The following is a 27,500-nucleotide window of genomic DNA, read 5'->3' as shown; positions in this document are numbered from 1 at the left end:
GCAGAGATTTATGCAATATTAAATTAGCTAACAAAAATTCAGAATATTTTTTTAGTGATACCGAAAAATTAATTTATTATTCTAAAAACTGTATTTACTTAGTAATTATATTTAAAAAATAAAAAAATTGTTGTTTTATTTATCTTTTTTATAATTCTTGGGTTGGAATTTTTTGAATCTTATTGTATGTATAAGTGCAACGCGCTAATGATCACATATACGATTCGTCATGCTATTGAAAATTAGTTACGTGTATTCTATTTGCGTGAATAATCTCGTAGTAAACACTTGGGTAGATAAGACATTTCCAATTAAGTAAATCCTTAAAAGAATCCACATTGTGTTATGTAACAGGCAATGCGTTAACGCTTTATGCGTACGCAACATGAAGAGCAATTAAAGAGTAACTTGGTGTTGGGAATCGAGTTATCTCGTTCCCTGAAAAGTAAACTTAAGACAGACACGTTTTAAGGTGTGTCAGTATATGACATAACGCATGGCCAGAATTAAAACAGCAATCTTTGCATACACGTTTTATCGATCTTTTCATTTTTTTTCATTACATATTCGGGTGCTTCTTTCTGTCTTACTCTTATACACACGTTGTAACACGATATGATTCTTATTGTGAAAAAATATGCATTGATTGCAGTAAAACAATATAATGATCTCATAATTATTTTGTATTTATACAATTTAAATGTAATGTAATAGATGAAATTTAATTTTTAAACATAATATTTAAAAGATTGTATTTATCCATTATAATAGAATATAAAATATATGTATGGTTTTAACATTTTTATATTTTTATTAAAGGTAATGACTTTTATAACTCATATATTTGATGTTTGCTTCTTTACAAGTGGCGCGCAAACAATTATTAAATAATATACACTTTAGACATTAATACTAACATTAGAATTTTGTGAAATTTACACTTTTTATCAGAATCTCTAGATACTTGATTTGCTGCAGTACATCATTCTCGCTTTTTTAATAACCAGCGATAACGATGGATCTACACATACATAAGCAAAGACTAAGCCAGACGATTTTCAATCGTGAATTATTTCACGCGGAAAAAGGGATGCCACTACCAGTTTAGTCCGACTGCTCCGGAGATTATTTTTCTCTCTCACTCCCTCGTCCCTCGTTATACAACTTCGTGGCGCTCACAATGCATATCCATTCTCTATAATATACATATATATATATATATATATATATATATATATTTTTTTTTTATGTCGCTGGATATGTCTTAAAGGACAATTATTACATGTGCGACATGACAAAAATGTTTTTTTAATGGATTAACAGGTCGCGAAGCATGTACTTCGTCTCTGTTACTTTAATTTGTTTATAAAAAACGAATGTGTGAACGACAAACTTCTTAAATATTCTAAATACTCTTTATATATATTATAGTGATCCGGAAGGAATACATAATTTAAACTGTTATATATATATATATGGTATTTCTCCATAGTTGATAAAGTAGGTATTATCGCACGAAATTCTCCATAACACCATTGAACGAACTTTGCAACCACATTGCGACGAAAACGTCATTTACTCTCGACGTTGAATCGACTTGTATTTTCCAAGTTTCACGTCTGTACATTGATAAGATTAACGGCGTAACGTCTATGCTATATAATGCTTTCGACGATATGACTTCCGTGCACTGTTTATGTACCATTCAAATGCTCGTAATCGGAATGGAGCTCTCGTACCGAGAATGAACAGATAAAAATATTTTTATTTTTAATCACATATAAATATAGCATTATGTACTTTACCGTGCGTAATCTTTTCTGAGATTAATAAATATTTGCGAGCTTAACGTCGCACGCGTATGCAAGCACCACCCTGTGCAATTCGACGAAAGCTGTCATATAGTAATCGCAACGATATAATCATATGTAATAATTATTTTCTTAATATAACATTTTGTAATGTTTTAACAACTTTTCTCTCCAATGTGAGGTATATAGAAATTAAATATTACGATTGTACTAAAGAAGAAGTTTCGGCAAATCCATTTGTCACATGGGTAAATCAATCAGTAATAATATAACCCTTTACCTGCGTACATTCGTCCAAAATACTCGAAATGATTCACGCACCATCACTGGAACTTTCTTATTATGGACGGCTGGCACGCGCGTGCCAAAGAAGTTGCTTTCGGAATCATTACCGACACGAACCATGTGTATAACGGTATTACATTATTTTACTCGTGCCGAGTGTGCGCGCTGGTTACATCGGCCACCTCGGCAAAACCACCTCATGACACCGCGACTCGATGCGAGAGAAGGTGCGTGCGAGGACCTCGCGTACAACACACCGGGGCCGAGGTAAGCCGTCGTTCGTCCTTTTTTTAGACAATGAGGACTCGAGGAGCCTCACGACGACAAGGTAAGGTAAGGTGGCCCGAGCCATCTGCCCTCGGCCTTGCGGCTCCGCCAAGAGCAAAGAAGAAGAAGAAGATGAAGAAGAAAGAGAGGACGAAAGAGAGGGACGCATAAAAATCAGACCCCGAAAGCGTTACCCAGCTGGCACGCGTCTACCTCGCAGCCATTATCGTTAAACAGGATCACATCGCGAGGACTCCGACGGGATTTCTACCTCTATCCTTTTTCCTCCCGTCGGTCTCTTTTGCTTCTCTTCTCCTCCTCTCTACGCTCCCCGGTCCTCCTTCCCCCTTAAATCCCGTACCCGCGAAGCCGCTCTCTTCCTTGCCGAGCTCGTGCTGCTTTTGCTGCTCGGAAGCACCTGCCGCTACCCATCACGGTGTTTTCGTCCCGAGGATGCCTCGCGCAATTCGCGAGTCGGGGCCTATGGCCTTGCAAGAAAACACTCGCAAATCGTGAATGCAAACGAACGGTCCGATTGCAAATTTTGATCTCGTGACACTTTGCGCGAATCGACCGGCAGGTCGATCGCAAAGTTCACCGAATATTTTTCCCATCGGCGGATTGTCGCTCCCGGAAGTCTAATTGGAATGCCGTTAATCTTCTTCGCATCGGTTTCACGTTACCGCTACACAGAGTAAATATTTAGAGTGCAGTGCTCTCGAATTCGGAGCCTTTGTGCCCCATTCATGTCCTTCTTCCTTCTTCCTGGCCCAAGTCTACCTAATGATCCTGAAGAACGGATCCAAAAAAGGAAACTGCGAGGTCGCTAATGACCGGGTCGGATATTTTTTCCCGGCCGTAGAAGACTCTCGCGAGATGAATTCGAGGTCCGAAATTGTCTCGCTACTAATTTCAGAGCGTCATGTGACGCGTGGAGTGAACTGTGTTTCGAGATGCAGCTGCGAGTTTTCCTGAGTAAAAATGTACATACAAAGAACTGTATCAGTTTTTGTCTCCATCATTCTTGAAGCAGCTCAGATGAACTTGATTTATTGTTGGTTATCTTTTTCATGACAGAATTTAGACGACAATTTTTATAAATGCGCTAATCGCCGATTTTATTCAAAGTTTATGCGATGGACACGTAATGTAGATCAAAATTATAAATCAAAAATAATTTTAGTATAAATTTTTAATTTGTTTCAATAGAGAAAATTTTTAATATATTATATTAAGGAATGGTTGGTATTATTAATAATAATATTACTTGCTGTACCATTATTGTGTAAAATAAGTGTAAAATAAGTGTAAACAGTAATTACCAAAACGTATCATTTTCAAACGTATACAAAATTACACCTGACAAACAAACACAGCAGGGAGCGACCTCGAAATCTACATTGTAATCTTCGGATATGATGCCATCTTGTTTTCCCTCCCGCGTGTTTGCCCGGCCCGCATAATTCCGATCGCGAGACTCGCCGATTATCGAATTAGTCCGTTCCTTTCCCTGCACTCGTCGGATGTGCAAACCCCGCACGACGACGAGGGGAAGAATATTTTTGATCACCCGCGAACACTCCGGCTAATTCGCTTGCGAAGCAATTGTGGTTCCAGGAAACGAGGAGATGGACAGTGGTCGTAAATTCAACGACCGGACAGCTGGAATACGAATGCACGCACATTCGTGACTTCGACGTACACGTGAAAGTGGCGGACGCGAGGCGCGAAACGATGGGCAAACGTAAGAGGGGGTACAATATGTGAAGGAAAGGTCCGAGGAAGCATTCCGGTCGGAATATCACGTTGGCTCGAGCCACATTGCATCTTTCACTCGCCGCATACGCTGTCTCTCGTATACACGGCAGATGCACGTGTGCTTGCGCGCATACGATATATCCAATATGATATCTGATACTCGGTTTGAGTACCTGTCCCTTTTCGCGATGGTATCTATGTACCAATTATTCTTTTTCCTAACAAGCTAACGATTTTGGGGATAACACGCAACTACGTCCGATGTGTAACACGTGCGGCGGTGAAATGCATCTATTATTTATTATTTTGTTTTCTATTTTACTTTATTCCGCGCGAGAGAGACAAAGCCAATTTATACATTTTTGCACTCATCAGTGATTGAATATTTTTTTAGACGAGAGTATAAGGATTGCCCTAAGTAAAAAGATGATATTTTCACATTGACATTAGACGTTCATTTTTAACGTCAAAATAAGTCATAAAATCAAAAGTGTTGTATTGGATAGTGAAATAAAATGAAAAGAATATAGCATTGAATTTTGAACATTCCAACGTAAATTCTGTTAGAAACTAAGCTTGAGGAAACAGTTTATTAAAATCTGCTGTGAAATCACATTCGAATTTGTTGACATATTGCCGGCAAGCTATTAATATTTTGCTATCTAGATTTTATTTGTATGTTTTATACATTTTCTCTTCTAAAAAGATAAAAATTTAGTATGGTTTTGTACGATTTTAATATTTGCCTACATTGGCGATGGCAACGTGAGATTGAACGTTTCTTCAACCGCGCGGACATATTCGCAACTGCATCGTAACACACGGAAGGTGCTATTTCCGACACGTATTTCCACCGGAAGCTCGTCTCGGAATGATAAGTAGAGTTGGCGAGTGTCAAGCTATCGTTGGTCATATTCCTTTTCTCTTGCTTTATTCCGATTAATCTTATTTATATATCCTGTATGACGCAACATCTGTTAACAATACTTATTTAGCGAAGAGAATGAATCACTATTTTGCTTTATTTAAATAAATATATATGTGACGTAATTCTTGTCGGTATAAGTTTGTTACCCATAGAGTTCTATCATGTTATAAGCAAAAGCTCTTCGGATATACATAATGAACGTAATTAACAATTTACTGAAGAAGGAAAAAAATCGCGGTGGAATCTGTATTGAACTACCAACAAATATTTTCAAAATTATTTTTGTTTTTAACAAATAAAAAATTAACGCTTTTTGCCGGAGGATATTACACAAAATTACATGCTACCGTGAGTTCTTTACATCTAGTTTATAATCGTCTTCTCTCCTTTATAAATATTTTTATTCGAACGTATATCTTACCTTTTCATTATTTGCTTACTCTTGTCTCTTTCTTTTCTTTTGTTATTTTCAAATTACAAGATCAACAAGTATCAACGGATTGTTTAAATAAAATGTTGGGAATTTTTGAATAAAAAACTCTAGAGAAATAAAATAAATTGAAAAATAAGATTCTCTGTATATTTTAAGATGATACTTAAATATTTTAATTTTTGATTATAATTAATCTACCTGATAATTTGAAGACGAACTTTAAATAAATGTCTATCTCATTTTCTTTGCATTCTGCACAATATTCGACTGTACACAGTCGATAATTGGTCGAGAATAGAAAAGTTTACGTTTAAACTTTGCTTTTTGATACGCGTCTGTTGTACTTTCGTCATAATTGCTTGCAAGTCAAAAACGTTTTTAGAATTCGAATATGTTTCTCAATAGCATAATAACATCGCCGTTAAGTTGAAAGTTTACTTTCTTCTCTCCAGAGGCTGATAGGGATTATTACAGATACAGATATATAAGCGATCCTGCAATAATCCTAAATTATAAGCATTTATTTTCTCACGCTCCGAATTAAATGTACTATGTTTTTTATTCAATGAAAACTTGACAATTAGAGTAATCTTACTGAGAAATCTTAGAAATTTAACAATTAAATTAAATAAGGAAAATGAATAAAATTTTATGGTTTTATAATTTATAATCTTTAATTAATGCGATAACAATTGTATGCACGTAAAAGTATCAAAACGCGTTAATTAAAAGTTATGAATCATAAAACAAAACGTGTTGTACAATTATTTACGGAAAAAAACAATTTTGCAATATGCAATTACAAACCTCTTTTGAAAAGTAATTACATGTTTTTTTACATCAATTGTTTCATTTTATTACTTTGTGCATAAAAGTACGATTAAAATTAACAAACACACATTAACAATTTATAAAATATTATTTATTTTATGTTAAAACGTACCAGAATAAAATATAAAATATTTTTATAAACTATTTCTGAAATTAATTTCTTAATAATTATAATCATATTTGTCATTATCAGATATCGTAATGTTTCTTAATTGTATCTAAAAAATATACAAACAATATTTTATAAATTGTTAATGTGTGTTTGTTAATTTTAATCGTACTTTTATGCACAAAGTAATAAAATGAAACAATTGATGTAAAAAAACATTATTTTATTTTATACGGAACATGTTTTTAAAATTGTAATTTCTTAATCGTCCAGAAATATGAAATTATCTTTGAAAATAAGAGCACTTTTTTCAAAATCATTTTTTGATGAATAGAACTTAAATTAATTTTTTAATTAAAAATACATATGTACATATCACATTTTTATTATAACATTTATAAGTAGTTTTTAACGGTTTTTTAATTTCTTACTATTTTGAGGAAAACAAGAATGATTATTTTCATATAGACAAATTGAACAAAATGTTATTAGTAAAGAGTTGATATAAACATCAAGTAAGAGATAAAAGTTGAAAGAAACTGTTTAAAAATCTGCGTGAGAATCAAACCTAAAGGGTTGGAAATCAACAAAAGGCATTAGCCACGCGTCATTGTAGTATGACGAAGCGTCGTTGCATTATTCAAAAGGAAGGTTTCGACTTTTCTTCAAGATTTCTCGCAGACGAGGAAATCGTGCCCAATTGGCTATTCACGAGCAAATGGATGAGAAAAGGAAAGCTGATACTTTTCATGAATCATAAAAAATTTGTACAGATGTAGATTATCTAACGAATGACTTAATCTTATGAAATCGACTCAAGGGAAAAGACAAAGATGTAGCGAGAGAGATAGACTGGTATTATCATTACAAAGACTTGGTTGTTCCACAACGCCGTTACTCGCGCTAGGATAATGAAGGAGTTTTGTTTGAGATCTGTTCTTGAGCCACGAGTGGTAAAATGGCACTATTAACGGTCACGAAAAAGGTTTTTCGGGAGAAACAAACGGGCTTTCTGCTTTTAACGCCGAGAAAAACGCAAGCGAGATAATTCTGCTCTCTCTCTCTCTCTTTCTCTCTACGAGAGAGAAGGAATACTACGGATTTCCGATGGACATTTCCATCACTCGCACCTAAATATTTCGACGTAGATTTCCGACACGATTCACCCTTGGTTTTTGCTCTCATGTATTCAGGTGGTTCCATATTTGTTTTTCCTATATGAGATATAGAAATAACATTGTTTTTTTAATAATAAAGTTTTTGCAATAAAAACATCACGTTTTAGCTTTTATATTTAAAAAAAGGAAAGCCAGGTTTAATAATTTTAAAAGCGATTTATATACATCAAAGAGTTTGCGTGATAAAAATGTTTAATGAAGATTTTCCATCCTTTTTTACAGAATAAACTAGAGGTCTTTTTTTTAAAAGGTCTAAATTTCTAGAAAAAAAATTAGATTTTCTATTTTTAAGAAATTTTTTTTTTAATTTTAAAATTAAAATATGTGATTGTTATTAAAAAGCATCTATCTTGATATAAATATTTGCAAAATACTTTATATGTTAATTATTTTCAAAATACTGCGCATTTAAAAACGCCTTTTTTTAACGTTTAATCTTTTATCTCAATTATTAAATAATTATTTAAATCTAAAATATACAAAATATTGAATCTTGATTACTGAAGGTTAGTATCTAAACAAATCATCAAAATTTATCAAAATTTTAATAAAAATTTTGTACATTATTTATTCTTTATAAAACACGTATTTTAATTATGTAATAGTAATACTTATTATATTTTATTTTTATAGAATATTTATGAGTATTCCATTTTTACGTTACAATATAATCATTTAAATGACAACTTTTGCGCTATTGTATGATTTCATGTAATTAATCAAAAGCCTTGCTATCCTTGCTAATCCTAACGTACATGAGAATTTCTCATACGTGTTAATGATCACGGCTGGACATGGTAATCTTTCCGGTAATTTCTCCGGCTAAAAATAGCTATATTGATCGTAACCGTGTGAGCTTAGTGTTGGGATAGATCGCGGTCAGAGAGATTTTTGCGTTATGTTGCACCACGTTGCGCCACGTTGCACCATTTGCGAATTGAAAAGAAAATATTGTTGTCCGCATTCTTTTACGAATGCGCCATTTGTTGCCAAAAGAAGCTTGGGGTTGTCTGCAGGATACAGTGTTTTAAAAGAAAGAAAGGACACTCTCTAGAGATAATATTAATATTATTAATCATATTTCATAACAGATGTCACAATCTTGAATATCTTTAAGAGATATTTGCTCTAATATAACAAAAAATTTTTCCTAAAAAGATCTAGAGTTTAAATATTTTCCTAAAAAACATGATATTGGAAGTAGATAAAATTATGAAATAAATTATCGAAAAATTCTTTTTGCATTGAAATTACGCTCGAAATTACTCGTAGCAACTGTATAATAATCGATAAAGAAAATTGAAATTTATTTAGTCAAACAAATTTTGTTTATTAATAGTTTTGACGTAATATTCCTTCATTCGCAATATTTTATATATCCAAAAATATATGTTATAAGTTACAAAATAATGTAATATTTTATAAAATTATAAAGTAATATTTTTTTCAGTTTGCTTTGTCGTATTCTGTTGAAAATTATGTCACGAGTAATTAAAAGAGACCTTACATGTTGGTCTTACCATGATCAGGTTGTAATTATTATTTTCAGCGTTACAGTATACATTACCGTAGGAAAGAAGCCAGAAATTATCTATTCGATGTTTTTTTTCCGTAATTCTTTTCTTAGAATTATTCTCTTCTTGCTCATTTTTTCCGCTTGAAGATATATCTCACCGAGGTATTCATTTTTCAACTTTTTATTAGTTTTCCAACTTTTTTCGTAAGAAAGCTACAAAAAAGTTTTTCTTCTTTTTCTTTCTTTTGAATGTAATCTAATCATGACATATGAATATTTGTCGTGCTAAAGGTCACAGATTATTTTTTTTAAAGAAGCAAAATCTCTACAGTAGTCAATTACATCTTTACGACATGACTATAATTGTAAAAAAGAAAAGAATGATACTTTACTAAAGTTGATTACTGATTATTTTAATCTAGTCAGCTAACAGCAACGCAGAGATAAATTCGTGGAGTTCAACATGAATATAATATTACTATTATATATTCTCTATTTTTCATACAGTTTGTATTTCTCTATCATATAGAATTCGCCTTGTTAATCTTATGAATATATTAATCTATATACAATTCAAGATATCTATTCAGACGGCATTTAATACCGGCATGCAGTGCACAATACGAGATGTTAAGTGAAAATACCCGCAGCACGTTGTGTATTTCGAGAGGAGATCTTAGTTCCGATCCCCGAAATACAACAAATGCGGGGCGAATTCTGTCTCGAGGTTACCGAGACAAAACGCGAGCGTCGACCGGCTCGGGCGTAGTCTCTCTCGCACGTTATAAGAAAATCCACCGCTGACTGGGGTAGGAGCTTCCCCCGCAAATGCGACCTAGCTCAATCCGCCGACCTTCGAACTAGGGTGGAACGGCAGCCGTGGTACAAGGGCGGCAAGAAGCAGGGGAGCTCCCGGAGCTTCACGGGGAAATATCTCGGGGAATAAAGGTATGGGGACGTCTGTCTCCATGGTGATCCCATCGAGCGGCTTCGGTCGCAGGGCGGGAAAACGCCCTTCGCGCGCGCCTCGAACCCTTCCCACGCGCCGCGCCGCGCCGCGCCGCTCCGCTCCGCGCCACGTCGCGACGCGACGCGTCGCGTCGCGTCGCGTCGGAACGCATTGAGGGTCAAGAAACCCCTCGCGCGCGCGGCGTCTTCGCCGATCGCGAAGGATACGCGTTCGGGGGTGAGACACGAGAGGGCTGTCGGGGGAGACAACCTCGGCGAAAACGGGAGAATGAAACTCGATTTTCGTCGAAAGAAGGTCGCCGAGACGGAACGCCGCGCGAAGTGGCGCGACGCGGAGCGGCGAGCGATGAAGGTCAACCCGGTGAACAAAGATTTAAAGTGATTGATCGAGCAGCCCGGGCTGGTGAGAGATACGGTATTCCCCTTGAAAGCTACAGCGTGGTTGATGGTTTTCACTTTTAATACGTATCTATATTTACAGAAGCGCGTATACTGAAAATGAGATTTTTGCTTATGTACTCGTGACTTGCATGCACGGATTTCTCGCGTGAGCTCTCGAATCGTACATAGCACAGGAAACGGACTTGGAAAGTGAAATGTTTCCTTACATCTAGCGGTAAAAATTTTGATGGGGAGTTGCATGTCTTCGCATTGTTTCCCCCCTTTATAAGACAGTTAAATTTTGTTCGAAATGTGTTCGTATAATCTTAAATCGTTTAATTAATGCGCATATCGTGATTCACTTCTTTCACGCAACGAAAAATTTAAGACCCTTATTTTATTTTTCTCAACCTTTCCCGTCATACTTCCTGCCTTTCGCACGTATAATTGTGCGTGATTAAAAAAATATTTTGAATTACAGCAAAGAAGAAAAGTTGACGTTTATTCCCGGTAAAAAATTTTTATCGGATTCCAATTTCTATAACATAATTTTTTTTCGGAGATTTCAAGATTTTCATAAGTTTCAAAAACCTTTACATTAAATAAATATAAAATACAATCATATTTATTATTTTTATTTTAGGAAAGTGATAAAATCTTTCTTCAAATGTCTTGTAGAATTGTTTTACGCTCTCCTGTTTTTCAAGTCTTCAATTTTTTTGAAGAGCTAGTAGCTTCTTTTATCAGGCTTCATTGCGGTAGGCCTTGGTAATCGCCGTATTGCAATTATAGTGGTAAATAGATAAAACAGCTGTGTCTGCACTGCCAATAATAACATGTAAAATACAGGTGTTTCAATATGATCACAAGTAAATAAAACGATGGCTTTATCTATCCGAAGTAATATTATTACATAATGAGAAAGAGAAAATGGTCTGAGACACCGTGGTGCACGGAATATGAGAGATGATTTGAAATTACGTTGGTCGTGGCGTCAGCTTATCGTCCAAAGTGTTTAACAAAAGATAAGAAATTGCTCCACATTATGTTAACCGAACTGGCTTAACTGAATTTGATTCAAATCGGAATTTTAGATATCAACCGAACAAAAGATACGATCAATTGATATTAATCCACGACTTATTGGTACTTTGTTATCAGTTATAAAATTACATCGCATATTGAATAATTTTGTGAACTCTTTTAGACATATTTTAGAATAATTTTAAACTCTTTTAAACATATTTTTTATTGATCTAGGTTAGATGAATATTTTTATTACCTGCATAGAGAATAAGAAAAATTTTATTAAAACCTTCAGTTCTTATTAATACGTATATGTTAATTTTTTAGATACATGAGCCTTAATTTAATATAATGTTGTTATGTTAAATTATTTATATATTAGATATTTTGCATTAAATAGATTTCTAACATTTCTTGGTGTTAAAATAACAATTTAAATAAACGAATAATATAATGTAGTAGTAAAATTTTAATTTTGTATTAATCTTTTATGTAATATTTGTATTACTTTTTATTTTGCGTTAAATTAATACAAAAATTTGTGAACCGTTTAAGACATGAGAAATATATTATTTAACATAAAATCGTTGTGTATTGTAGATACATTTATGTAGTTTTGATCCATGAAAGATTTGGGAATCACGCGTTTTTATCTCGCTTCGGCGAACCTAACGCATCTGTATTGATCCTTGAATTTTAACCTTAAACGTATATATACATATATATGTCTATAATGCTTGAACGAATGCTTATGCCAAGTTTGCGCAAGCGCTGCTTTTATATTAAGTGCGATTAAACGTACACTAAGCTGAAAAAGTAATTTCAACCGCAAAGTTGCAAACCAAATGCAAAAATTTTATCTTGAAAATAATTAATCAATTGATATCATCATTCGGCAAAATTGCCACCAGATTTTATTCGCGTACGAGTCTATCTTCTTTAAGTGCAAAGGGATCGAAGAATACGTCCTTTTTATTGATTCTTTCATAATGATACTGAGTTAATATGATAGTAAACTTTATCATAAGATACCGAATTATCGAAAGAAAATAAGAAGAATTTACATGTTTTGTATATTAAAATGAGAGAAACATGTACAATTATCTTTCTGTCATTTAACACGACATTGATTTTACGGTCGTACTGACAAGTGAATTGTAGGACAAAAATTAGAAAAATGATCTATAGATTCCACGTAATTGCAAAGTGAATAAGTAATTTAAATTTATAATTGAACCTTTTTTGTTAATTGATAGTCGCGCTTATTCTGCCTAAAAGTGGCACGCGAAACCGTGTTGCGAGCAGCAAGCTTATGCTGTGTAAGACCAATTAATAATTAGTGGTCATAAATGTCACGTGCGCGAATGCACGTGCGTGAATGTCAGCGGGCACGTGTACCAGCAGGTTTCTCGAGAGCCACAACTGCCCTTCTTTCTTGCAGCCGAATCGTTCCTATCCCGCTTAATGCGACACACTAATTTCCCGAAATTATAAATTATCGGACTTTCATTACGGACAACGAGGACGATGCTGGTCTCTTCTCACGCGATCGTAAGGCACTACCGATCGTGCGAAAACACATATCGAAGTAATGTGAAAAGTTCATATCGATAATGGTTCTTCCCAGTATTTTATGCGTATGAAAGCACTTATCGTTAAGAGTTTTTAAGGGGGTAAAGGGGTTTAGAAGGCTAAAAAAAGCCTTTTTGCGTGAATTTTTTTTTAGAAAAACAACTCAATGAATCTTTTTGCGGTTTTTACCACTTGTTCATATATTGAACTGTTTAAATAAATTTTTATAAACAATTATGCTGACATATACAAAAGTTAGAGCTGGAATATGCAGGCGCCTTAAAACAATTTCTTCAAATCTGCGAGCACTCTAGCGCCTCGTAGAATCGTCTGAAACAAAAAACCCAGAGATTTTTTTAAAGCTAATGAATGTAGTTTATATGTGAACCTAAAACTTGAAAAAATTTTCCCAAAGAAAATTTCAAAATGGTGAATAAAAGTGAAATTTTCGATTTTTGCCTAAAATTTTCGCCTTATTTTATTTATAACTTTTTATAAACATTAAATTTGGCTAATATCGTAGGTTCACATAGAAACTAAATTTATATTCTTTCGTTTAAAAAAAGAATTAAGTAAATTTGTCAATTAGTTTTCTCTCAATCGTGCTCGCAAATTTGGAAAACATGGTTTCGAGAAAATCGCGTTTAAAGTTTTGGAAGAGGGAAACAGACTGATAAAAGCTTAATAACAATTGCTTACGTGGTTTTTTCCGTTAGTCGGCTATCCCTGATCCATACAATAAGCCCTCAGCCTCTTCATATCTCTCATTTTGCTCTAGTTGCTTTTGTTTTTGATGTAATCGTCTAATTTGTGAAACGCTCCTACTGCGACGCCTCTGGGCATTCGTGCGATTTTCGTCCATTTGACTTGAAAAGTTTCTACAGACTGACCCTATAACTAACCCCATGCATTCCATGATCCGCAAAACTGATAAAAATCCTTCGTTAAAAATTCCAGCAGCAATATAAGATGCTATTTCTATAATTTTTCGTCCCGAATTAAGATGTCTCGGTGCGAGCCGCCACACCGTCGCGTTGAAGCTTTCATTTGCATTTTGCGTATGTCCTCCCAGGCATCTTTCAAGTAAATCTTCTCTGGAAAGATCTTGGAAAATCGGTAAAATTGCTTCCGCGACGTCTTTATGCAACGGAGCTGGATGTTTATACTCTTCACCGAGACTTTGCGCGCGACGATACTTGCACCAGCTGTCCTCGCCTTCGGGACAATTTTCGTGCCTTGGATTTTCATCGGTTGAGATCATGTGCAAATAAGTTGCCATTATATCATTTTGCATGGCTTTTACAGAGTCAATATTTCTCATTATAGCTAAGCCGTAGTACTTAGTTATTTTTTTAATGAGGCCGTCGGTCAATTTTCCCTTATCGTCGAATTTTTTCTCTTTTTTTACGTTGCGCAGTCGGGTGCCCAGTCTTTTTTCAATGTGATTGACGCACTCACTTTTCACAACAGGAAACTCGTCTCCATAGGGATTTAGATCCAATATTGCTTTGAACGTTTTTGAGTCGCCATCGCCGATATAATTGAGATACCGCACTCCATACTTTTCCTCCGATGCCAAAAACATTTCTTTTATTGCATCCACCTCCATTTTACCCGCACTGCCCGTGTGATTCAATGCACACTCGTCCTTGTGTTCTTCAAACCATTGGATGTACTCTTCGCTATCTTTATTTTTCCAACAAACACAGGCTTTACAAACACTGCTTTTTACAACAATATCTATAACTTTTCCAGTATAATATGCGATTAACGTTGTCACTCCGTATAAAGAAGTAAAGCCCCGCTTTTTCCAAGAGCCATCTCCTGACACTTTAAAATTATTACATTAAGGCCTTTCCTTCTTCTCGTTTTCTTCTTTCTCTTGCTGTACGACTCGTAAACACATAGCATCAAACACAATTTTCGACGCATCACACAGATGAGTTACTACGGACTCGTAAGTGTCTTGGCACATACCTTTGCCGATATCCATCATGTTACAAAATAAATTTAGACCTTGCAAACCCACACCTAGGAGTCGCATGACAAGCACAATATGTCTGTTTATTTCAAAGCCGTTATTTATTAATGGTCCTGAATTAATCGAGCGCGTTCCACAGACACATCTAGCAGCAATTTTAAATCCAAGCCCACGAGGGCACGTCTCATAAAAGTTAATATTCCTCTTGCAATTACGGCATATAACGAACTCTTGAATTGCTGCAAATACACTTACGAACTCGATAATACGATAAAAGTGATGTAACTTGACGACTACATCTTCAGCTGTTGCCGTAGATATTTTTCGTGCGGTCGCATTGTCTTCAACAGACTCGTCGCCTCTCTCGGAAAACTGATTGCCATGAAACTTCCGTTTTTTTGGCCTTGCCGATCGTGTTGCATCTGCTCTGCTTCGTTTCGGATAAGTAGACATTATTTCGAATATATAAAATCAAATACACGAGCACTGGTACAAAGTAAACAACGCCACGCTCGACTAACGGTTACATTCGAAAGGTTATGTCAAACTATAGTCATCTACACGCTCAGCTGCTTTAGATACACTTAGAAGTGTGCACGTATACATTACTATGCCTTTGAGAACATTCAAAGGCGAAAAAAGATGGTAGAAAGTGCGCGCCGAGCGCCCTGCTCCGAACCGTTCGGGAGCGCTCGGGACACGCCGGCGTTTGGCGCTTATTTTAAACTGTTCCGGTGCTTATTCATACTTAGGGTATAGAAATATGTTCTCTGGATAGAATACTATCGATTTAAGCAATAAAAAAAAATCGATTATTTTTTGCTTCTGAACCCCTTTACTTTCTTCTTGATAAATTTTGACTAGACGGCCGTCTAGTCAGACGAGATAAAATTTTGCATCTTTTAAAATTAACAGTTGTGTAAACGATTGGCATCGGCTATTCAGATAAAGATCGTGTCAAACACTAGATTATGCGATACTTGAATATTAACGCAAAATCGATGCATAAATGTTGACAAGGTAGATACAGATCATTACAGGTGTCTAATGAAACATGTGTTTATCTTTGCGATAACTAATATGAATTTTGAAAGTGTTATCAATTATGAAAGAGGGAGAGGGGAAGAAGAGAGGGAAAACGCGCGCGCGCGCGCGCACACAGAGAAAAATTAATATTAAATTAAAACTAATATATTCTATAATATTTAATTTATAATCTAACTTCTATTTATAATCATTGTTTTATTAGGAAATATAAAATGTTTAAAAAATGATAATATTTTAAATTTCAGCAATATTATATTTTATTAAGTATTTATCGAAAAACGATATAATATTGTTTTGTTTGAATAAAAATAATTAAAGGTTTCGAATTCTTTGTTTTTGAAATATTGTTTTATTATATATATTTTTCTTTTTAACTTATGAAAATTATTGTTGAATAATTAAAAATATTTCTTTCTTGATAAAAGTATTTATAAATTTCTTTGCGTAAACAAAGTTTATTTAACATTATGTAATGTCATTTCAATAAAAAAACAAAAATTTTTTAAACAAAAATATACATTCCTTTCTTTATCTAAGGCCGGTATTCATAGACAAGTCTTATATTTAAGATCGTCTTAAGTACTGCCTTAAGATGTCATCAACCAATCACAGCCGTATTAGTATCTTAAGACATTGTTTCAGACGGATCTTAAAATAAGACTCGACTATACCGGCCTAAGTCAATCGATTGTTCGAAGAAATTGGTCTTCTTAATTAAGATCTGCGTCGCTGTATATTTAACTTCTAAATGGGAAGAAAATTTTCCACGTATTAAAAGTGACCCTTTTTCAAAGTACTGACAAGATTAAGGCAGATCAAGCGCGGCGATTCATTATTTAAAGTGACTTTAATTATTCATAACGATAGCAACTACAGCGAACGATGACATCCCTCGAGGCCTTCACCTTGATCCTTTGATCAACCTCTTCTTTCCCACATCACAAGTTTTTTTCTTAGAATTCGTTAAGCGTTGCCGGGAACTCCTAATTTGCAGCAACGTTGCCGGCTAAATAAATCCTCCCGTTCAAAGTTGTTAGGCAATTTGCTACGAATGTTTCGAAACTCAAATATCATAATGCATTTAATGAGAGATACAGACTAACGAGTTGCGTGTGCACTCATTACATTTAAAAAACGCCCTTAAATGTTTGATGATATCATCAGTCGCGTTTTTAAAAGCTGATAGTTTATGAACCATTTTTGTTTGATGAGCAATTCTTATATCATTACCCAAACAATGAAAATTGATACTATTACCAGTCTTAAAATTATTTTTAATCATTACGACAAGCTGATGACTCTTAGTTAACTGATCAGATTAATGAATGCTGAAATGGCTAGTATAGTACACAATAATAAGTTACAAACTGATGTAACTTTTGAGGATTTTTAATTTTGAAATTCGTGGTGTATGGGTTTTATTTCGGCCAAATTCTGAGGGGGCGTTTACAGTATACACGCCCAGCGCTTCTAACGGTACGCATTAGCACACGTACATACGGAAACCGTCATTTCCCGACGTTAAAATGCTTTTTGAGCTGCCGTAAAGCTTAACTTAAAATTAAAAGTACCGCTCTTCTGCAGCCCGTGTAAATAATTATGAACAACGCGCCGCACGGCGGGACCTTACTCTCTCGTGACGCTTACACTTACTTCAAACGAGCATGCCACTTCGTGGTGCGAGCTCTTATTAAAGTTAAAGGGTGGTGATCATGGTACTGCTGCACGTGGCGAGCACCTGCCATTCGCGAGGAGACTCGCCGCGCAAAGGAACGCTCTGGAAGACGTCTGTATTTTCACCCGGAGGTAAGAGAAAAGAGGAGCGCACATAAAGTCGACGCGGGAAGAGAAACAATTTACGATATGAACGCCGGGGAACAAAGGCACGGCAGTATCGCAACGTCGATGTCGAAAGTTCGGAATGGCTGCGCCGCACACTGATCGCCGATATTGCTAATCACATTACGAACTTGATTGGCAGGGCCATTAGCTCGGTGGCGTTGCCTGATAAGAGTGGCGGATCTTGTTCCGCGCAAGAAGGGAGAAAGTCGCGCCGGAAGTTCACCCGAGTGCGATGCCTTCGTTGAGACTAGACGACATCGTTAACGATAAACATGAATTTAACGGCCGTACTTATTATCTTTTCAAAAATCACATAGTAATTAACATACGTTAGATGCGAATCGAGTTTGGAAAATATACACGCAGATAAGAAGCTATCCATGTCGAGTACAACGAACTCGCAGCTCTAGACGAAGCTCTAAACATCATTCATTGGCTAATAACAGTAATTACTTCTTGACTGGTCTAATAAGGCCATTAAATGTGAGAAAATGTCATTTTGTTAGTCATTCCTATACAGACATATTGACATATTAGTTTAGGGCACAAACGTTTTTTTTTTAATTTTATTTCTATTCAAAATTCGTTAAAAATAAAATTAATTAAAAATTGGTGAGCTTTTCCATAAATTTAAAGTCAAGGGTTTCTTAATTTTTATGATAATTTTTACTAGCAACTATAGTTTTCTAATAAACTAAGAAATCGACAGCTAAAAAATATACTCATGGTATATAAAAATCGTTTTGTAATTTTATACGAATCATGTACATAGAATTGTTTTTTATCTGCTAATTTTTTAGTAAAAAAGGGATTGTGTAAATTTATCTCTAACAAAATTTGATTTAAGTAATTTTGCAGTTCTTGTTACACAAAATGTCTCGATAATTATTAAATATCTTACATTTTATCTTAACTCTTTAAAAATGCAGTGCACAATGTCTATATCACGATTCATATCAAAATTTATTCGAAATTAAATAGAAAATTACATTTTGATACCTATAATTGAAACATTATAACTCTCTAACTAAGACATCTGTTCCCTACAATTTCGCAAAATTCTTTTATTTTTAATTCTTTATTATTCAAGACTATAATGAATTATTAATGAAACATATATACATATTAAGCTCTTTTATGTCTGTGGGTTAATATATATATGACATCACCGTCTCTTATAACTCACCTATCATAACTCCTCTACCAAGCAGTTGAATACAAAAAACAACAGTCGCAACTTTGAAATCTCACTTTGGGCCTGATGAGGTCGGGAAGAAATTGACGTCAGAGCGATCAAGAGAATCCGAGACTGAAAGAATGCGCGGTAGGTCCCGATTCTCTGTAGGTTGCTCGGTATATAAGACCTGACCACTCCATTCAAAGCAACTCAGACGCCGTCGCGATTCCTTGAGGGAGCTTCAGATTTACAACGGGATTCGCACAAAATCGTTCTCGTGCGTTTGTGCGTGTAATGGCTGACCGCCAGCCCGCAAAATCATCATCGAGAATGCGCTCAGTATTGTAAACTATGACTTTCATTTATCGCGGCCGAACTTCGGGCTGCGTTGAAGACGAGAATACGTGATCGGCAGAATTGGCCGGTTTTTTATCGGCCGAAAGAAAAACGCGGCACGCGTAAGAAACTCTCGTCAGTGCTAACCCAGCCGTAAGAGCCGCCGTGTTGAGAGCGTTATATGCGGTCAACCTCCAGCCGAAGTTTCTGTCTTTATCCCCAAACTTTTAATCTTCATTTTGATTTTAAATCCTTTTTTGCCTTTCGATGATTAATCGGGCTGAAGAAACAACCGATTCATAATTTCGCAGAAAACACCAAACAGATTTCTTATTTATTAATGCATTTTATTCTTGCGTTTCTCTTTTAGTTCTTCATTGTCTATCTGCAAATTTTGCAGACGACATAAAAAAGAAAAATTTTATATGATGTTCTCAAGGCCGCGTTAGTTGTCGCCGTGCCGCAAAGGCGTCTTAACTCTCATTATTATTTCTGATTATTTCACGATACGAAGGCAAACGACCACAAGACATTTCATGTTCGTCAAGCATTTGCGTTTATATCTCGAAGAAGTGGAGATAAACGGCGTGCTTCAATTTTTTTTCCGTTGAGGACACAAGTAGATCTCGCGTCTTCAGCCGTAGCAGAGACCTTCAGCTGCAGCGTTGTGCGCATAAATGGGTCAAAGTGTCTTGATTCGGGAGCTAAGGCTGGTATAATTCCGTTGGATTAAATCTTCCACACCATCATTACGATTAATCAACTCCATTATCAAAAATAAACATATGTGTCTGTTTCGTTTGTCGATAATTAACATCAACGTCTGAAATAATTTCAACGAGTCAATGGTTTGGAAAAGGCAGTTATCGCAGTTCTTTGGAAAAACGGCATAGCATGATATTTTTTCCACACAGGCTCACTTTATTTATCTTAATAGAATGATACCTTTTTGTGCAAAGATTTATGTCATTTATTTTAAGATTTTACTCTCTTGTTAGAATAGAAGAGCAGTTGGTGCAGTAGGTACAGTTAGTTTCCCAACTTGGTTTTTTCCGTGATCATTTACCTCCCGCTTGGTCAGCAGGGAATCTTTTGAAAAAAAGAGAAAAAATTGTTCCTGAACTCCTGCTAAAGGACTATTCATAAATTGCGAGAAAAATTCAAGGGTCATTCGAAAACAAAAGTAGATACTTCCGACACAGGAAGGCATGGGGAAGGATTAGAAATGAGCCCAGGAGATCCGGATGGTACTCCGGAGATGGTCGTACGGATCATCCGTCGAAGAACCATTGTGGTTAACCGTTGGGATCGACCTGTATGCAAAAAAAGGGTCTGAAAAGAGAGGCCGGTCAAGAATCAAAGAAGAACCTACCTGTTTTTTAGGTTACAGCTCGTGCGAATACTTGACTAAGCGCGAATGCTGAGAGTTGAAACGTCTCTCGAAAAAGTGATTTCATTGAGAGATATATCGGACTGTGCGGTTCATTAAGATAATTTACACGTTTGGATCGAGCTGCTTGTTCTTTTCTGAAAAAAAAGAAGGAATCGCGTGCAGCATCCCGCCCGGGGTCGGGAACTACAATCTAGTAATCTGCGATCGCGCGCAACAATGTATCGTTGATTGTTACAAACGGAAATGAGAGAATAGTGGTGAATGATTCGAAGAAATGGTATTTCTCAAAATCTCGATGACGCAGTAGATATTTTACAGTCGTTGGACTCACAAAAGTTTATGGGTTAATATATAAATTTATATATAAATTTTAGAAAAGATTTTATATAAATTATATATTTTAAAATAATATTTATAAAACAAATATTGCAGAAAAGAGAAAAACATTTGCGTTAAGAATATATGAGCGGAATACAAAAAGAGATTTAATAGATTTTTAAAAAGATAATACGTTTAATGATTATTAACATTTTAGATGTTATTAATTTTTTAAATAGAATGTTTCGAGAAGAAATATTGCTAAAGATTTTTTTATATGACAGTAAAAATAATAACTTAATATTAAATATTTTCAGCTAGATAATTTAGCTGTTGCTTTGATTTAGATTAATCAAAAATTATATATCTGAATTTATTATATATTTGCATGACATTTATTTATTCCCGTCAATAATGAAAGTATTGGAACGTTATATTAATATAAAAATATTTAAATTTTTACGCATGCACGCATTTGTATTTAAAATTTGTGACAGATAATAACAATACTCGATATTTTAATAATATCGATATTTATATATCGGTATTAATATTGATATTTTAATAATAAAATAGGATTCTGTGTTACGATTGTTTATTGTTCCAATCGTATTTGTTTTAATCACTTTACTTAGCATATTACACCGTTAATCACATTTAACCTTGCTTGTCTCAATAAAACCCAAGCTCATTTTTAAAATATGAATCACCATGATACGTTCAAGGATAATTGTTCATAAACCGAAAAAAGGTACATAATTACTGAAAAATTTTGTATATAATGTTTTGCAACGTGCCAGCTTGCTGCCAACGTTCTCGTATTAGTATTCCCCCGTTGTACATCTGAAGTTCAAGTCATCCCGCGCCCTTTATTTGCATTAGGATAAGGCCGGATGCAGTTATCAAATTTACAGATAAGAAAGCGGAAAGGTATTTCTCATATTTATAAGATTCTTTTGGTCGACATGTCGGTATCAACCAGTAAGCATTCGTTTGAAATTCCTCGAAGGACAGGTAGACAGCGAAGCCATTCATGAATTTCTAGACTGACCGATTCCACTGCAAAACTTAACTGCAAAGGCACCGCTTGCATGCAGTTATTTAAAGTATCTCTCCGGGGAATAGTTCTAAAGACTGCAACCTTATTTTTTTGCCGCTTTTGTCCAAGGAAGGTCCCAAACCTTCTGATGAAATATCTACTGCAAGTGTCCTTCAACAAATATTCAGCTTTAAATCCCTTGTATCCTAAATAAACTTCCTGTTCTTTTCGAAAAAGCAACAAAAAGTATACACTGTAACGAGAAAGGTGTGCATTGTCATTTCCAAGCTCATCACAATTATGATACAATTGGTATGAATATTTTGTCTATCTCTGAAAAAAATAGTTTTCCCGAAATACATTTATAATCTACTTTGGAGACCACGATTAAATAATGAAATTATTTGGATTGTTCGTAGCTGTAAGAAAAATTTTGACCGGTTTTTTATAGTTGAACAACTTAATATTTTGATTAGTGTTTTACTTAAGTAAAAGTTATCTTTGTGTAACTTGATATCGTTCAAACTAATTGAGAAATTTGAGTATAAACTCAAAAATCTTTGAAATAGATAGAATAGCTAATTGCAATTTTTAAGTAATTAAAAAAAATAAACGTAAAATTAAGACTACAAACAATCCAAATAATTTGATTACTTGATCATGGGCCTCAAAGTGGGTTATAACTTTATTTTAGGAAAACTATTTTTCCCGGAGTAATTAAATAAATATAAACATACAAATAATTTTCAAAATTTTGTACATACATATATATAAATTTTTAATATTTATATACACATGCAGGATATCCGGTAATTATCGTATCGTCTTTTGTAGGCATAGGTGAGAATAGACCGAACATGCCTGAGTGTCAGACGAGTGCCAGGTAGCGAGTAGAAAGAAACAGAAAGCAGTTGCCATTATTGTTAACCTTCCTTTTCTTTCTGGGTTTCGATGGGTCTCGGGTGATGGGTGATTTATGTTCGGTCTTTTCTATCTATGTAGCCGGGGAGCAGGTACCTGAAGAGTGAAGTCCTCTGCTCTCTTGCGAATTTTGAAGTACATATAATTGCACGGTTGTGCAGTAATAGTGTGTTATATTATTTTTAAGAATTTTTCAATAAGTAGAAACGGGCCTTATTCGATTAAACTGGATCTACGTGCTTAGTAATATTTCTATATGAATTTATACTTATATATTTTTTAATACAGAGCAGTTTGTGCACTGAATAGTTTTTTGTTCTCGAAATGTTTCTAAACTGAAATCAGAATAATAATATACAAATTAAATTAATAATCAATTTAATAATTCATTATATTAGAAAACAATAATTTACATAGAGAGTAGATTATACAAAATAGATATTATTATATCTTACGCGTAAACGTCCAACTTTGTACATATAACATAATTAATAAACTATTTATTAAAGATAATTAAGTATAATTAATAAGTTATTAAATATTAATTGTATATTTTATATAATTAATAGTACTGTAAATTTTATAATACCGCTATCAGAAGTAATAAAAGATAAAACAACTTTGATATTAAAGATTTTATTTTTATTAAATAAATCCATGGTTTAAAGATACATAACATATATAGACTGTGGACACAAGTAATCGCGCTATGTGTTCACTTAGCTTCCGGCGTTTATTTCAAAATTTTGATTGTATTCAAACCAGTTTATCGATTAACCATAGCGGCCGCAATAATAAATCATCGAGCGCGAGATCAAATCATTTACCAAATCATCTTAGCACGTCGCGCGTCGTTTCTTCAAATAACGATGACCTAAGCATTAACCAATTCTGGATACCAAAATGATTGAGGCATTTCGTATCTATTAGTCTGACTAACGTACTGTTGAATTTTAACTATCGACCACAAAACAAACTATTGATTCATTGTATCTTTACTATCTCTACTATTTATTGTATCCTCCGAAAAAAATACACCTAGATATGCCCGCGAAGATAGAAGTTTCAATACAGAATATTTAAATTTGTTCTTCATATATATATATATGAGGAAAGTATTACATATCTGAGAAAGAGAGTTGAGGAAAACGTCATCGTGAAACGAGAATAAATTAAATTTTAAATTTAATTATTCTGATTAAATTCCAAATTAATGTTTAATTTCTTAAATATTATTTTTTGATTTACCTATTTTTGATTACCTATTTGAAATACCTAGAAAATATGTAACGACAAGGAAAAGAGAAGTGCGCGTGAGATTATCGTTACGATTTTGCATAAAATCGTAAGATGTTTGCATAATGAAAAGACCTTGGTCCAATTTAAAATTACGTTGGACACAGAAATCTAAACACAGACAAGGGTACTTATCTTACTCGTCCCCTCGTATTGGTACTCCGCTGTTTGCTTTATCGCGAGTCAGTCGCTTGTAAAATTCAACGCAAATCATATTCGCGCCAAAAATATCCGATTTCTCGCTCATAAATTGACGTTCATCGGTCTGACGCCATCAGCAGCTTGACTGCCTAAAAGTAGAATGAAAAGACAGGATTCGCGGAGGATGTTGACCTAGGTCCTCGCAATCTAAAACCCGATGGCTAATCTTTCTTTCTTATTTCCTTTCTCCTGTCCCATTCTCTCTCTTTCTCTCTCTTTCTCTTTCTCTTTCTCTTTTTCCTTACCGCATCGATGGTTCATTGAATGTCACGCATACTATGATGTGAGTCACTTCGTCCAGTCACTTCGAAATCCGTAACGCGAGACATATGTATGTCTGTTCGCTTATATAATAGGACTATAAAACGTTTCAAAATTTGTCATGGCGTATACCTTTGACGTATGCTTTGACGTTTCTTAAAGGAAACAGAAAGATCACTTCACCAAAACCAATTTTAGTGCTCGGCATCGAATTTGGTTGCTCTTTTATTGTACGTATCTCCGTATATCTTTATACTTTATTTTAATTCCCGAAGAAAAGCATTTGTCTTATGTTATCTGCATTTTTTTTCTTCTTCGATTTAAAATACACATGAAGAACATGTGACGCGACATAACTTTTGTTTTTTTCCTCTTTCGCTTTCTCTCTTTTTTTTATTTCTATTATTCTCACGATTCTACGAACGCCTCCTGATAACGCGACACCGGTTACAAGCACCGGTTACTTTATCCCGAGAACCGCTGACATTGCATTTAAACCTAACGTTTCCGGATGGCACACGATGACATTATTCCCACGCGAGTATCTCGTCGAAGATACGTCGGCTTTCCGTGCGGAAATCTGAATCCGCGATTAAACAAAAAGTTGCCTTATCTTTAATTTTTGACAGTAATGTATTCGCTCGCGGAAGATAAGAGTATAAATATATACTAAGATTCATCGATAGCAAAGATAAATGGAAAAATCCGCGTAATTAAGTATTTAACGTGTCGGAAAGTGCATTTGCATTGTCTTCAATTCCGCAGCTATGTTTATTGGACACATTCCATTACGCGTTCGCGGCGGTAATATTAAAAGTTACCGATTAAAAAAATTTTGTTTTTAAAAAATCTTTTTCTCGAGCAAGAGAAAAAGAAATGAACGAGCAAAACTATTGGAGCGATTGAATGGACGCACGCGGATTGATAACTGTCATGCAAAAAGCCATTTGTTATTTCTTATAGTTCCGATTGTTCTTTAATTCGCAATGCTGCGCGTGGTTCTCATGGACATTTGCATATTCTCAGAGCACGTGTGCGCTCGACGGGACATTGAAAGACACCGATGCGCTTAAAAAAAAGGAGGGTCTACGTTAAAAATTTCACACATACATGCGCATGATCATTGAACTGTAGATATCGCGCAACCGGTCAAAAAGCTTCAAGAGTATCCCGACATTTCTCGGCCAGACGCCAAGCTAGACAACGGCTGGATAAAAATCACAAAGCGACTATCACACGTTTTCATTGTCGAAGCGGAAAGAATCTGTACATCCCTGTCCCCTCGTCGGCTACGATTTAGAAGGACCTTCGGCGAATAGTTTCGAATTCTAGAACGTGCCGTCCCGCCTTCGGTCCTCTCCACCACCTCCCCGCGAGGTTCTAACTTGAGCGTATGATTACGAACGATATCATTAAAAATAACCTTTCATCAAAAGTGCTTACGAGGGCATCACGATCTCGTGCCCGGATATAGTTGCTTCGGAATGATCATCACAAAGTACCACCATTTGCATAATTAGGAATAATAACGCGAGATTAACCGTCAAGATTGTCAGTTCGCGACGTGTCTTCATTAGCATATTCCTCACGACGAAAAACGGAGCTCATCCTCACATAACCGCCCGCTACCCCTCTCTGTGTTCCCGTGCCCCTTTCTTTCTGCCCGATCGCGTGCCCGTTACAATGCTTTTCACATTTCAGCGCGGTACGCCGTTTGCGATATATCGGAAGCGAGCGCGAGCGCGAAGCTCGCAGGAGGAAGTCCATCGCAGATTTGATTATTTTCCACGCGAACGCCTTGCAGCACGAATTCAATTTCGGGCTTAATTGTTGCACGACCATGAGCGAAATAGCGATATAAATAATTTCTCGCTCGCTCGTAAAAATAAAACACGATCCGCAGAGCATTTAAAATTCCTTCAGTATTCTTTTAAGGTCTCATAAGAGAAATTTGAATTCCTTACGGCGCGTGTGCAAACAATGGCGGAAAAAGAATGATGTGCGTGTACGTATGATTTTTATTTGAATTTTACTAATTTTTTTTTACTTGTGACTCCTATCGTTATTCCACCTAACAGCTTACCTTAACCACTGGTTTTTATGTCCACTAGAAAATGTAGTCCGTTCGCGGGCGTTCATTCGCGTCGACGTTACACATATTGAATATACCTATTTGTATTGTAACGACAAATTAATTATAGTTATTTTCCTGGAGTTGTCCTAAGATTACGATCACAAAAGGGGACGGGAAATTATTCACCACAGGGTTAATTAACCGAGACTGTCGGCGCAGCCTGTTTCTAGATACGAATTTGAGAATGTACCAAAGTAGCGAACATGCACAATCTTTCCCAGCGACAAGTCTAGGTATACGGAAAGAAAAGGTGGCGTAACAAGATCTCGGAAAGAGGTTTTTCGCAGGGGGACAAAAGGCGTAAGTCCAAAAGGACTAATCGGTCCGAACATTAGTCTTGGTGGCTAAGGAGACCGTTATCATCCAAGTTAATCGCCGATTAATTTTCGTCAGAACCCGCCGCCGCGTCGCGCCGGCGAAATTCAAGATCCGATCGAAGGTCTCTCTTCTGGCTCGTAAAGAACCTCGGACCGACGGGGCCAGGTGCGGC

At 35.3% G+C, this 27,500-nt stretch overlaps 1 protein-coding gene and 1 long non-coding RNA gene across 3 annotated transcripts in view; one reads left to right on the top strand and one right to left on the bottom strand.

Annotated features, from left to right (window-relative positions):
* LOC114254468 overlaps positions 1-27,500 on the top strand; it is a 263,849-nt gene that overhangs the window by 218,304 nt on the left and 18,045 nt on the right. The window lies entirely within an intron of this gene.
* LOC114254550 lies at positions 13,191-16,210 on the bottom strand. Its single transcript, XM_028191098.2, has 2 exons — positions 13,764-16,210; positions 13,191-13,394 (listed from the first exon to the last, which is right to left on the bottom strand). The coding sequence occupies exon 1, from the start codon at positions 14,671-14,673 to the stop codon at positions 13,777-13,779; it is 897 nt and encodes a 298-aa protein (XP_028046899.2). The 5' UTR covers positions 14,674-16,210; the 3' UTR covers positions 13,191-13,394; positions 13,764-13,776.

The sequence above is a fragment of the Monomorium pharaonis genome, chromosome 6 (genome assembly GCF_013373865.1).
Source record: "Monomorium pharaonis isolate MP-MQ-018 chromosome 6, ASM1337386v2, whole genome shotgun sequence".
Classification (NCBI taxonomy): Eukaryota; Metazoa; Arthropoda; class Insecta; order Hymenoptera; family Formicidae; genus Monomorium; species Monomorium pharaonis.
The sequence above is the reverse complement of the archived record's forward strand: the minus strand, read 5'-3'. Positions and strand labels throughout refer to the sequence as shown.

What these genes read in the sequence shown, in the direction of transcription:
- LOC114254550 (XM_028191098.2), bottom strand. Translation starts at nt 14,673, where the DNA reads ATGGAGGTGGATGCAATAAAAGAAATGTTTTTGGCATCGGAGGAAAAG.